The sequence below is a fragment of the Gopherus flavomarginatus genome, chromosome 6 (assembly GCF_025201925.1).
Source record: "Gopherus flavomarginatus isolate rGopFla2 chromosome 6, rGopFla2.mat.asm, whole genome shotgun sequence".
Lineage (NCBI taxonomy): Eukaryota > Metazoa > Chordata > Testudines > Testudinidae > Gopherus > Gopherus flavomarginatus.
The window spans coordinates 85,081,490-85,096,272 of NC_066622.1; the positions used below are offsets into that span (position 1 = coordinate 85,081,490).

Genomic DNA, 14,783 nt, shown 5'->3' on the forward strand with positions numbered 1-14,783 from the left:
CCTAGAAGAATCCAGTCCAACATGTCAGATGTTTGACCATTTCTGAGTTGTGGAATATTTCTACAACAAACAGGATAAAGTGCTTAACCCCCCTGAAGAAAACTGCAGTTATTTGTGGCAGCTTATCGTTGGTGATAACCTATGCCTTAATTAGAATAAAGATTTCCACTTCCACACTTAATACTAGGTGACATGGAACTACATAATATTGAATTTTGAGCCACTCATTAATTCTAAGAACATTTCCAGTTCTTCCAATGTAAAATAACCATTAACCCATCCTTTCACACAATTTCCAGCCATAGAATGTGGATGGACTTAGCTACTGACCTCATAGTAATGTGTGCCTGGCTATTAGTCCAGCAAGCTACAGCTGCTGAGCAAGATACATCACCGAAATCCGGGCCTTGACATCAGTCAGCATATTGGAGGTACCGAGCCAGTGAGCTCACAGGGACCTATGACTTGTCATCAGCACAGCAAGCTAGACAAGATGAATGAGATTAAAAGAAATGAGAATGCGCTGGTGAGCAATTCCCCCTGCTCTGCTAAAAGTAGTGGGAGAGTTCCCTCCTTTCTATATTCTGTGGACTAGGAACTGAGTTTCCCCCATGTCCCCTGTCCATCTCCCTCTCTTGAACCTGGGGATGTCAGCTCCCCAGACCTCCCCATTCTTCTCTCTGGTCACTGGCTGGCAAAAGGAGGACTCCTCCGGTGAGAGAATCTGAGGAAAGAGTGGCAGGAGAAGCTGTTGGTTGCTGGTTATCTAAAGTTTCCAAGATGTTGGGATGTTGGATGGGATGGGATCTGAGTTACTGCAGAGAATCCTTTTCTGAGTGCTGGCTGGTGAGTCTTGCCCACATGCTCAGGGTTTAGCTGATCACCATATTTGGGGTTGGGAAGGAATTTTCCTCCGGGGCAGATTGGCAGAGGCCCTGGAGGTTTTTCGCCTTCCTCTGCAGCGTGGGGCATGGGTCACTTGCTGGTGGATTCTCTGCAGCTTGAGGTCTTCAAACCACAATTTGAAGACTTCAGTAACTCGGACATAGGTTAGGGGTTTGTTATAGAAGTGGATGGGTAGGGTTCTGTGGCCTGTCTTGTGCAGGGGGTCGGACTAGATGATCACATTGGTCCCTTCTGATCCTGGAGTCTGAGTCTATGAGTCTGAGTCTAAGAATTCCTGCCAGTGGGTGAAGCAACTTTGGTTCCTAATAAGAGAATGTGTCCATTTGGGAGTTCCCTGCCTGCCTCCTGTGGAAAATATCAGTCCCTCAGCAAGTTTCACCTCCCCTCCTGAGGTGCAGAGAGGGATGGAGAGAGCATCTATCACTTCCAGTTCCCCCTGCTCCTCCAGGAGAAAAGGCAAACCTGCCACCAGCTTTTTCTTCCCCAGGCAAAATGCAGGGGCAACAGAAAAGTCATGTGAGTGTCCTCTTCCCTCCTGGAATTCCCTAGTGAGGAGTGTTGGCGAGCAGAAGTGGGGAAAGTAGCTGGGAAACCAAGGGATGTTGTTCTGTGTATTTCTACACCCTGCATGTGCTCATGCACTTTGGACCTGCTATATTTTCTACATTAATGACTTCCTGTTAGTAGGCTGACCAGAGAGGGTGGCAGGTAATAAGCACCTCTATAAGACAAAGCCGGAAATATCTGGACTGTCATAAAATCGGGACATCTGGTCAGCCTACTTGCTAGCAACCTGCTGATATTGTGTATCCTCCATTCAGTCCAACTCCAGATAGAATGATTTTCAGTGTTCCATCTCTCAAATATTGCATTTATGGATTTCAGGTCCCTATATTCCACGTAGAATTATAGAACTGGAAGGGACTGTGAGAGGTCATCTAGTCCAGTCCCGTCCCCTGCACTCATGGCAGGACTAAGTATTATCTAGACCATCCCTGACAGATGTTTGTCAAACCTGTTCTTAAAAATCCCCAATGACAGAGATTCCACAATCTCCCTAGGCCAGTGGTTCTCAAACTAGGGCCGCTGCGATCGGCCAAACCTGCAGACGCGGCAGGTAAACAAACCGGCCTAGCCCGCCAGGTGCTTTCCCTTTACAAACAGCAGCCCTAGTTTGAGAACCACGGCCGTAGGCAATTTATTCCAGTGCTTACCCACTCTGACAGTTAGGAAGTTTTTCCTAATGTCCAACCAAAACTGCCCTTGCTGCAATTTAAGCCCATTGCTTCTTGTCCTATCCTCAGAGGTTAAGAACAATTTTTCTCCCTGCTCCTTGTAACAACCTTTTATAACAACCTTCATAATTAGCCCACTCAGGCAGGAGCTACAAAACGAATCTTGTAGCATGCCATACAGAAAAATCCTTGCACAGTGCTTGATCACTTCTTACATCACTTGTAGTTTTTCAGTGGTGACCAGAGTTACTTGCAAAAAATACTCTCAGATTCAGCCTGTGGAGGAGATTCAAAATTCCAAATACAAAATCTGCTGTGGATGGATTCTCTTTCTCTTTCTTTGTGACCACCTCTGCTAAGTTTCTGTCCTGTTAGCACACGGAAGAGTCCATCTGGGTTGTCTCTCTTTTGTCTGAGGTTATAACTGGTAGAAAAGAGTCCATATAGCATCTAAAATCTAGTCTGGACAATACAATCTTAATCATGTAGAGGAAACAGTCTTTTGTTAGGATTATGCACCAGGTACACACAGGCTATAGGTGAATGTGTCTTTTCTCTCTTCTCTGTGCATACGCTATCTCTGTATGCTGAGTGATTTTTTTTTAACTACTCCCTTCTAGATGCAGAGTTTTTCTGACAGCATAACTAGAGGTTTCTCACAGTGTTAATCACACTGAGTAATTAAACAGGCATATTTTTCTGATTAACATTTACCATTGCAATTAGTGCAAGGCTGTGCCCTTCGTGATAGATGCCTTGAGGCTAAGTGCGTCAGTAGAGCACATCAAAAAGACCTTTTGCTCTTTGAATAATACAGCAATAAAAAAAACCTAGAAGCTGTTTAATTTAACTGAGTCTGGTTTTATGGAAATTGGTATTGATTGGTACCCAGTGCTTTTCTTTATCTCCTATCCTTGCTCGACAGACTGAGAAATATATGCTGAAGAAGCAACTTTTTTCCTTTATTTTTTTTCCATTATGTCTGCTTAAAATTTATTCTCTAGGGCCAATATTTTCAAATGTGAGTGACTAAAACGAGGCGCCTAAGGCTCCAGTTCTGTAGGGTGTTCCACGTGGATGGATCCCTGCGTACACACAGAACCCCATTAACTTCACTGGGACTCTGCAAATTTATGGGGCTATTTGGACACAGCTATATGCAGGACTGAGCATAAGTCCATCTTTAGGCTCCTAAAGTCAGTGATATATTTGGGCATTCAGCAGCTTGGGCATTTATTTAGTCTTCTGAACTATAGATGATGATGATGATGATGACAGAACGAATATATAATGGATAATATGAAAAAGTACAGAAGATAAACCTATACATTAAGCATGAGAGACAAGACAGGGTGTAATAAGGTAGAAATTTAAAATGGAAACATTTTTATATAGGAATTAAGAAAGGGGTTTTTTTTAACACCAGGATGATCAGGGAAAGAGAGAGCTTGCCACAATAGCTAGATATTTATAGCATTAGTATACGTAAAGAAGTTCTTAAAATCAGTTTCCACAAATGTAAGGTGAGGCTAGCAATCAATGAATGCCCAGTGATGAGACAGAATTTCTCTCACCTGGATTGACCTTACCTTTGGGAAAGGCCACTTAGATTGTCCTTTGGAAATAGCTTAATGATGAGTGGTTATTATAAAGTGGCATGCAGTAAGATTGCTCTTGAACAACTCTTTTGTCATAAAGCACATTATCTTTTATTTCTCTGTGCTTTATAACACACCCTAGGCACCTTTATCCCAGACTAGTTTCCACATCCTGAATGTGTCCTATTGCCTGGGGAAACTGACAAAGGAATTGTATTGAAGCTCAGTGATGCCTCATCCACCGACGAGTTTTCATCATGATGAGCAGGACAGTACATGCAATGTTCCCAACATTAAAATAGAGATAGGTCTGAACTAGAACCCAAGATATGAACTTCCCTAAAATTTTGGGAAGTTCAGATACAGATGTAAATTTTGCTGCCCAGGCTCATCTCTGTGTCGGTGTGCATTTAATTCCCCGCGCATGAAAAAATTCTACTCTGAGTTACTTAACCGTATATGAAAGTTTGATGAACTAAGTGTCAGATAAACCCTGCTAAGTAGTACATGACCTGAAATGAGTTCCATTAATAATAAGTGTTTGTCAAAATCAATTCTGTAGCATGACACTGAAGGTTGCATAGTATAGGAACAACAAAGGGAGAAAAAGTACATATACTGAAGAAAGAATGAGGCGTCTTTGTGGCACCTTAGAGACTAACAAATTTATCTGAGCATAAGCTTTCATGGGCTAAAACCCACTTCTTTGGATGCATGCAGTGGAAAACACAGTCAGAAGATGTATATACACAGAGGACATGAAAAAATGAGTGTTGCCATATTTACTATACTGAGAGTAATCAATTAAGGTGGTCTATTATCAGCTGGAGGAAAAAAAACTTCTGTAGTGTTAATCAGGATGGCCCATTTCCAACAGTTGACAAAAAGGTGTGAATAACAGTTGGGAGGGGAGGAATTAGCATGGGGAAATAGGTTTTACTTTGTGTAATGACCCATCCACTCCCAGTCGTTGTTCAAGCCTAATTTAATGGTGTCCAGTTTGCAAATTAATTCCAATTTTGCAGTTTCTCGTTGGAATCTGGTTTTGAAGTTTTTTTGTTGGAGTATTGCAACTTTGAGGTCTGTAATTGAATGACCAGGGAGGTTGAAGTGTTCTCTGACTGGTTTTTGAATGTTATAATTCTTTACGTCTGATTTGTGTCCATTTATTCTTTTGCGTAGAGACTGTTCTGTTTGGCTAATGTACATGGCAGAGGGGCATTGCTGGCACATGATGGCATATATCACATTGGTAGATGTGCAGGTGAACGAGCCTCTGATAGTATGGCTGATGTGATTAGGTCCTATGACGGTATCCCCTGAATAGATATGTGGACAGAGTTGGCAATGGGCTTTGTTGCAAGTATAGGTTCCTGGGTTAGTGTTTTTGTTATGTGGTGTGTGGTTGCTGGTGAGTATTTGCTTCAGGTTGGAGGGCTATCTGTAAGTGAGGACTGGCCTGTCTTCCAAGATCTGTGAGTGTGAGGGATTGTCCTTCAGGATAGGTTGTAGATCCTTGATGTTGCACTGGAAGGTTTTAGTTGGGGGCTGAAGGTGATGGCTAGTGGCGTTCTGTTACTTTCTTTGTGGGGCCTGTCCTGTAGTAGGTGATTTCTGGATACTCTTCTGGCTCTGTCAATCTATTTCTTCACTTCAACAGATGGGTATTCTAGTTGTAAGAATGCTTGATAGAAATCTTGTAAGTGTTTGTTTGTGTCTGAGGGATTGGAGCAAATGCAGTTGTATCTTAGAGCTTGGCTGTAGACAATGGATCATGTTGTGTGGTCTGGATGAAAACTGGAGGCATGTAGGCAAGTATAGCAGTCAGTAGGTTTTCGGTATACGGTAATGTTTATGTGACCATCGTTTATTAGCACTGTAGTATCCAGGAAGTCAATCTTTTGTGTGGACTGGTCCAGGCTGAGGTTGGTGGTGGGATGGAAATTGTTTAAATCATGGTGGAATTCCTCAAGGACTTCTTTTCCCTGGGTCCAGATGATGAAGATGTTATCAATGTAGTGCAAGTAGAGTAGGGATGTTAGGGGACGAGAGCTGAGGAAGCATTGTTCTAAGTCAGCCATAAAAAATGTTGGCATACTGTGGAACCATGCAGGAATCCAGAGCAGTTCTGCTGACTTGAAGGTATAAATTGTCCCCAAATCTGAAATAGTTGTGGGTGAGGACAAAGTTCAGCCATCAGGTTTGCTGTGACATTATCGGGGATACTGTTCCTGACAGCTTGTAGTCCATCTTTGTGTGGAATGTTGTTGTAGAGGGCTTCTACATCTTTAGTGGCCAGGATGATGTTTACTGCAAGATCACTGAAGAGATTGCTATTTATTCTTCTTTCTTGCATTAATCCCATCAAATGGGGTCCACTCTATGAGACCACTGCCTCTGAAGTGCTCATTCAATGCCATATCTTCTGTCATTCCTCATGCTAACATATCTTTGTTTATGGCATCCCACCACTTCTTCTCAGGTCGGTCTCTGTCTTTTTCCTTGATCTGTTGGACTCTTTTACCCACATAGTTGTCAGGACTCAACTTGACTAAGCCATCTGAGATGACCCATTCCTCATTTTTTCTTTTCTGGATGTTACTTTGAGCATGTCTCAAACATACACATTCCTTACATGATCTTTCTTGCTTACACCATGCATCCATCTCACTATTTGCATTTCTGTGGAATAGATCATTTGCTCTTGTTTCTTCTTTGTTGCCCAACATTCAGTGCCATGCATTAAAAATGTACGAACCACCATTTTAAAGACTTTCTCTTTTATCTTACCTGTATCCGACTGTCCCATATTACACCACTTATCTGTTTCCATTTGAGCCAGGCGTTTATTATCCTAGTTCTAATTTGGTCCTCTGTTTCCCCAGATCCTGGAACTCATACTTCTGGATACTCGTAAACTTTGTATTTTTTATCTTGTCCTCCCAGCTAGTTTCATGGATAATTCTTCAGTGTTCACAATATTAAAATAGCATACCATATACTCTGTTCTTCCTCTGCTTAGTTTGAGCCTTGTCTGTTCAACACATATCTCTATTAGTCTAGAAGAGGATTCTTGTAAATCTATCATCTGTAAACAGCATGCACGAAGCTATGCACCTTGTGCAGGTACCCAGCATGAGGCTAAACAAGAAAGGGCTCACTGTTGATCCTGATGCACTCCCACCTTTCCAATAGTTCATCTGTTTTACCATGGGGAAGTTTGGATCCAGATGTAAATTTTGCTGCTCGGGCTAATCTCTGTATTATCTGAAAGCCATGAATAAATGGGATTAGCCAGCACTATCTATGTTAGCAGAATAGAGCTGTTCCAGAGGGATACAGCTTAAAGATGTAATTGCTTAGATTCTGTCTGAATGGCAATATAGCCTTGAGTTCTGTTAGTAAATCTTAACCTTTTCAGACCACTTTTTCTTGTGTGTTAAATTTATTTGCATATTAACTATTATCCCAGAATCTTTATACTAGCAAAGAGTTGTTTAAATTTTAAGGCCCAGAGTGTTGGTTCTTAACTTGTGAGTGACCTGTACTCAGGATTTTTTTTCTGATTGAGTGCTGGGCTGTATTTAACTATCCTCAGCGTCTCCAAGTCTGTGGAATATAGGTGTCCAGGGAAAAGACCCCCTCAAACTAATAAAAGTATCTACAGAAAAGTGTGTGATAAATAAAACTGGGTGATTGATAAGGAATATTTGTTATGGCAGATGTTTTCTGTAAGGAACTGGGTGATGAAAATGGAATAATTTTTTTACAGAAGAGTTCTGAAATGGATGAAGCAATAACCCACTGAAAGATGTTTTTAACTTATGAAGAACTGTTGATTTCACAGCAGTTAGTAATAATGACTGGATTAGAGATTCCTTTTTTACTCATCAGTCAGATAAACAGAGGATTATAAGGGAAATGCCATCAGTAATTAGGAAAACAGAACACATGATAAAAATTAATAATGGGAAAGTATTTTCCCTCCAAAAAAGAGTTTTTGTCTCACACCCTATAAAAGAACAGAGGTTTGGGGAGTTAGACTAAGAATGAACCCTGTCAGTATTCCACTATGTACAGTGAAAGGGACCAAACTACCCTCTCTTCACTATCTACAGAGTTATGTCTTCTTTCTGTATTCTGTATAGTGCAGTATTAATCTTTGATTAAATAATTCCATTTGATCCTATTTGACAATCTCAAATAATTATTAAATTCAAATACACAACAGTTCATGTTAGAAGATTCAGAATTTAACTCCCTAGAACTGTCTCCCATCTCACTGAATTTGGGACCTGTTCAGAGCATTTATATTTATAATAGCTTGCTTTATGCCAAAACTAAAACATCACTGGTTTAATCAGATTCATCTTATATTGAAAATATTTTCTTTCCTAAGTATTTGTTATGTTCTTCATCGTTTGTATGGTTTAAAGCACATATGAGAAGATGGATTTTTCTAATTTCATATTGAAAATATTATGCATTTTGCCACTCTAATATGGTACATAAACATTTTGCTAATGTCAGGAATTTACAGGAGACATGTAAGAAACAACATGTAAAAATATACTGGCATGGAATTCTCAGTCAATCAAAATGGCATGACTATAATAGTTGGGGTTTTAACCACTTATATAATCAGTTGCGGGTGCCTGATTTGCATAAGCACTCTGGCCCAGATTGTGTGATTAACATACAGACCAACCTTGGGAGTGGAATGGAGCTACATAACCCCAAGGGGAAGGTGAGGAAGTATTTAGGCCCTGGAGTTTAAACATTTTGGCCTCAGATCTATCCAGCTCAGATATGATTATTAAACATGAAACATCCTCAAGTTATTATACTGGAAACGAAATGAATTGGCCAATGAAAACTGGCCAGCTTTTTAATACTTTGTAGATCAGCACATAGGAATGGGTATGGAAAATATTACTGTAATTTCTTCAGATATGAATATTAAGCAATAGTATGCCACTGTATGTTTGAGACACATGAAATATATGCATACACAGAATTTAAATAATTCTAATTCCAAAAGCTTCTGTAGTATTTTCACAAACATGAATTGTTCTGCATGTTTAAATAGCCCAGTCTTCTCAAGTTTAAATAGGAAGGAAGCTAGCCCTTAACAATTCTTTCACAGCACATCAAAGGAGTTAAAACACCAATTTTAACAGGGGAAGATTCTTTGATGTCTACTGCTGTGATTTTCACAGTTACAATGAGAAAACTAGCCAGTGAGGAGCTGTGAATAATTATAGAGCTAATGAAACATGGCAAAAGTTTCAAGGTTGCTAAGAGGTTTATAACAATTTTGAAGAATGGAAAGCCCAAGTCTGGAACAAGGTTTATGTTGAAAAGAATAAATGAGCTGTTGAGAACTATTTCTATTCCTTAGTTATCATCTACCTTTGCCTACTTCCTGTTGTGCTGATGATTCTTGTACTGCCCAAGTGTTTTAGAAATAGTGGCATAGCCTATACGTCTGCCAATGACAGTTTAGGCTTGAGTCACCTTCACAAGTCTCAACTGGTAAGTAGTATTAACAGAGAGACAAAGTGAGTGAGGTGATATCTTTTATTGGACCAACTTGTGGTGGGGAAAGAGACAAGCTTTTGAGCTTACACAGAGCTCTTCTTCAGGTCACTGAAGTTGATCCAGTAAAAGATATTACCTCACCCATTTCATCACTCTAATGTCTTGGGACCAACACAGTTACAACTACACTGCAAACAAGTATTATTTGTAGTCTTTTAAGTTCCATATTTGAACAGCGTGTATGGTGAAGATATACTATTGTGATGTACCAGGCTTTTTCTTCCTGTCCTTCCCTTAGCTGGGTAAGGCTTTAATTAAAAGACCATGAGCATGCCATATCAGATTAATATGGCCTCTTACAGACTAAAATGTGAGCTAATTTTCTTGGTGTTTTCCCCTATGTGATACTTTGCCCCACACATCCACCACTCCCGGTCATTTAAAAGGGAATTTCATTTTGTGTGTTCACTAATGTGAAGCTTTCTAACTTGTGTAGAATGATATTAAGGAGAGCCTGGTATGCTTTTGTTCCATGAGTTTGTATATGATGTAGATACTTGTATGTTTCTGAGCAACTCGGACTCTCATTCCAAGAAGCTGTGCTCTTACTTGGTTAGACCTGTGAGGACACCTAGTAAGCCCTTACCCTCATGCAAGTGTAACTGTTGTTGGGGTGCTGGGGATCATTTAGATCACATGAATCACCAGTAACATGATGCTTTCCCATGAACATGTGCCAATGCTAGGGGAGAACATGAACAATGGAGAGGTGGGAAATAATCCGACTGCTCTAAAACAGTGAATAGAAATCTTTTGTGTTCATCATCTATCACAGTTCTCCTGGCTCTGGAGCTGGTGAGGGATGGGCAAAATGTAGGATTAGTTCACACAGTTGGCAATTTTTATTTTAGCTGGTATGTAGGATAAAGATTTACATCACACATGGTTATCTGAAATTAGGCATTATGTGTCTCCAGAGTGCTATGCTCAAATTTACAAATTGGCAGTTTCTTTGGAATATAATGGTGCACAGGTTGATAAGTTCTCTTTATTTTTGACATTTCCAGATCAAGTCAAGGGTAAAATCCTATATTTTAGGCCTCAGGAAGCATCCATGGACAATATTTGGAATTTGCATGAGTGGCGTCCTTTCCACCATTTCTGTAACAATGGTGATCTCCACCATCACATATTGGAAAAGTGTGAAAAGATCCAGACTTCATCCTCAGGGCAAAATCCGAAAAATTATACGGGGACCTCCAAAGCACTCAGTGTGCTGAGCTGCAAAATGAACTGTTCATTCATTTGTCCTTAATATGTCATATATAGTGCACATTAGCTCTTATTTAGTTTTTTTAAAACAGAAATCTTGGTCAGCTCAGGTCTGTTACCTCAAACAGTTTTGTTATGTCTGTAAAAGAGTACTAGAAAACAGAATGCAACACAGATCTGCTAGAGACTTATTGTGTACATTGCAATCAAAAAAACATGATTGCTTCAAAATATCTTTAATGCCATATTCAGTAACGGTCCCATAAACTGTATCATGTGCAGATCTTCTCAAAAGCTTGTATTCCACTTATTGGGATTCAACGGTATTGATACTAAAATACAGCATAACAGTTCAGCTGCATATTGCAGAGCTAATTCTCTTAAATACTCCAGTATCACACAGGATTGATCCAAATCATTGCAGTAACATCATGTAAGTTTCGGTGTTTGGCCATTACAGTACAATACTGTAGGGATTTCTTTTTGTCCAGTTTGATTTTAAAACTAAATGACCCAAATTCAAAGGTAAAATAATCAAATTGGTTATTTATTTATTTACAAAAAGACAACTTATCTTGGTCAACCCTCATAGTTACATATTTTGGACAAATGAAATTATAGAATCTCTGTCTGTCCCATAGAGTAAGTCACATGTTCTCTTTGTACTCTTTTACAGACTCTTCACAAAGGGCCAATGGCCGCCTTTTTGATGCAAACTAAAGATAACCCCATGAAAGCCTTAGGAGTGCTAGCTGGTGTCATGGGCATAATGGTGGTGATCACAATCATGATCTCTACTGCCATGTTCTGGCGCAATAAGAGATCCAACAAAATCATGCCGGTGAGACGGATCATAAAAAAGAGACAGATCCAGCAACCCAGGACGGTCAGGATGGAGTGGCTGAAATTCAAGTGGTCCAGCAATCCTGCCGAGAAGTTTGCCATTGAGGATGACACAAAGAGTCTGCAGAATGAGAACAGCAACAATAACGTCCAGGTGCCCTCTCTGCCACCTACTGCCCCAGCCCTGCCCCCTCCCGCAGTTTTAGCACCCAAGATAAATACCACTGAGTGGAGAGTGACCACAGTATCAGGCTCCCTAAGCCCCAAGTTTATAAACAAGCCAGGGAAGAAAAGGGGCCTCAACAGCACCCATAATGCACTGGTGTCAGAGCTCAAACAGAAGTTTGAAAAGAGGAACATAGCCAGCAGCAACCCTCATATCTAGTGCATCTGCAGCAGCCACTCATGGAGATCACATAGCCATGCAGTGTATGGAGAGAAGTGCATGGTGTGATTGAGCTTTTCAATTGCTTTCAATACAAAAGGAACTAAAAGCAGTTCCCCACTGCCACAATCACCTGTTACTTTGCACAAGTATTACATGCTAGTATATTTTGCAATGGAATTAGTTCACATATAATATCGGTGTCAGTTGCTAGAATTTTATTCAGATCATTTCTAAAAACTAGTTTCCTCCCTGCACTGTATGACCAAGGTGCTAATTGTCCTGATGAAGGCCATAATTTTCAGGAGGGGCCAGTGATTTTGGGGATGTCCAACTTGAGGTTCTTTCAAGAGACATGATTGTCAGAGTAGCTATGCACCCTCAGCTCCAGTTGACGTCAATCCTTATCATGGCTGGAAGATAGCCACCATGGTGCCTAAAACTAGGCATTTAAAATCACACCACACTTGAAAATGTTGACTTTCTTGTAGAACCAGCAGCATATTAGCATAGGAGGTTTTTTTTTTTTAATTTAGGCAAGCTGTTATTCTCTGAGTAAATACATTATGAATGGATACTTACACTCTTAGGTGTACGCCACGTTTTGCAACAGCTTGTGGAGCGACATGCTTAGAACTTAAGTATCCTTGATCCCAGATATGAACAGCCAGGCTTTGAGAAGTTTTTCGTTTTCATGCAGCTTACTCTGGATTTTGCCAGAGCAGCTTTCACATAATGCTTTCCTCCATTTCCCAGCCAAACATCCCTGCCAAAGGAAAGTCCCACTCATTCTTTCCAAAAACAGTTGGTGATGGGTCCAAATATGGAAACTGTAGCATCTGCAAGAGGTGGGGCTAGTGCTAATGCAATGCTGCTCCCTACAGGTAGGGCACCCAACAATGGGGGAGAAGCAAGAAGTGATTAAAGCAGGAAGACTGAAATGTAAAAACTGAGCAAAAAAGACATGAAAAGTACAAGCAGTCTCCTGGAAGCTGGGTCCATCAGTCAGGAGCATGTCTTTAAAAATAAAAAAAGTCCTTTACCTAGATCTTGGGAAAGTGTTCTTCCTAGCACAGAGTGTTGGTGTGACATGTTTCAGCTTCTGTCATGGACTGCTGTAGGGGGCTGTCAGGTGACATAAAATTTCCATTTTGGCCCAAAACATTAGTGTCCTAATTATGCTGCAGTTAAAAAGCTACTCTCATTTGCATCTGAAGCACCTATTTTTTTCTGTTGTTTGTAGCATGGCAATAAAGAGTCTAACCTAGGCTTACCCTCTTTCATTAGTATTGTTAAAGGAAAGCTCTTCACTCATTTCTGAATGAGTGAAATTAACATTGCAGAAGGGAGCAGGTAAAGCTGTTTTTCTGTATTCCTGAAATGAGCACTGAAGTACAGTCTGTCTTCTGCTTTGGATCAATCCAGCAAAACAGCTGTAACTGCAGTTTAATTAGGGCTTGGCTACACTGGAGAGTTGCAGCGCCGGTGGTGGGTTTACAGTGCTGTAACTTAGTAACTGTTCACACCTGCAAGGCACATCCAGCACTGCAACTCCCTGGCTGCAGCGCTGGCTGTACACCTGGTCTGCTTGGGGTGTTACGATTGCAGCGCTGGTGATGCAGCACTGCTCATCAAGTGTGGCCACCAAAAGCACTGTTATTGGTCTCCAGGGTATTAGGAGGTATCCCAGAATGCCTGCTCACAACAAACCGGAAGAATGGCTGAACTCCAAGCTCCCCCGAGCTGCTTATCTAAAAAACAAACACAGCTCCTATTTGCTCGAGCGAGCGAGTGGAGGCAGGCAGGGGAATTGCTTTGGAAGGTTCACGGCTGTTTGCTTGAAGAGAGAAGTCACACGGCAGAGGGGGAGGGGGAATCCATGTTGAGCAGCTGCTTATGTGGTCTAAAGGCTATTTAGGAGTGCATAATTTGCATTTAGTGAATAAGAGAGGAGTGGGGAAAGGGCTCGAAACTTTTAAATTGATTGCAGGTTGGTGATGTGTATGTTCCAGCCTTAGAACTTGCAAGGCAGGGAGCTGACAGATCCAAAAATCCACTCTCTCTCTCTCTCCCCCACGATCCCCCTCTTTTGAAAAGCACGTTGCAGCCACTTGAATGCTGGGATAGCTGCCCACAATGCACCACTCCCAACAGTGCTGCAAATGTGGCCACACTGCAGCGCTTTCCCTACACAGCTGTACGAAGACAGCTGTAACTCCCAGCGCTGTACAACTGTAAGTGTAGCCATACCCTTAGATGCTTAAGGCAGGTTAACAGTGCCATTGCCTCACTGATTTGTTAAAAAGCAGCTGGCCAGTACTACTGAATATAGCACCTTGTTTCCAACTCCAAAGATGAGGCCAAAGGTGACACTTTTAAAAGTATGCCCTCCCGGACTCAGTCATTCTGTGGGACATTGTACCACAGTGTGCTAATGCTTTGATACAAACATCACAGTGTCATATTACATTGGCCCCAGAAATATTTCAGATTCCTCTTGGTGTCATTGAAGCATACAGGGCTATGCCATGAAAATCAGGAAGGTGAAGTATTCTGAATAACCATCTCTCTTCTAACCTGCTATTTTGTTGGATTATATTGCATCTGCTGCTGACCTATAGACCTGCTGGACCAATTGGTCTGACCTAGTTTCTGGGTCCATGGATCCCTCCTTAACTCCTTTATCCCTAAACCATCATATAGTCCCTTTTCTCTACATCTGTCATCCCTGCATGACTGCTTATTGCATCACATTTTCTCCATCAGGGAAGGTGAGATGAGCCATCTGCCCTCGGGCAATGTCTATGCCACGCCTGAAATGACTCAACAGATGGTGTCATAGAGCACTGTGGTTCTCTATATGTTTCCTCCTGTCGGCCCACATCTCTCCCACCCCATCAGCTCAAAAACAGCATGGGTTGCAGACTGCAGCTGAGCTCCCACAGTCCCTAAAAGGATTGGAGTGCGTTGCCTAAACTAGAGCCTTAAATAATTGTAAAAAAT

General features: G+C 41.2%; 1 protein-coding gene across 2 annotated transcripts in view; it reads left to right on the forward strand.

Annotated features, from left to right (window-relative positions):
* Positions 1 to 12,837, forward strand: part of CDHR1 (cadherin related family member 1) — a 61,361-nt gene extending 48,524 nt beyond the window's left edge. For both annotated transcript variants that reach the window (XM_050959089.1, XM_050959090.1), the window contains one exon: positions 11,229 to 12,837. In XM_050959089.1, the coding sequence (XP_050815046.1) occupies positions 11,229 to 11,780 (552 nt within the window). In that variant the 3' untranslated portion in view covers positions 11,781 to 12,837. The remainder of the gene's footprint in view (positions 1 to 11,228) is intronic.
* Positions 12,838 to 14,783: the final 1,946 nt, after the last annotated feature.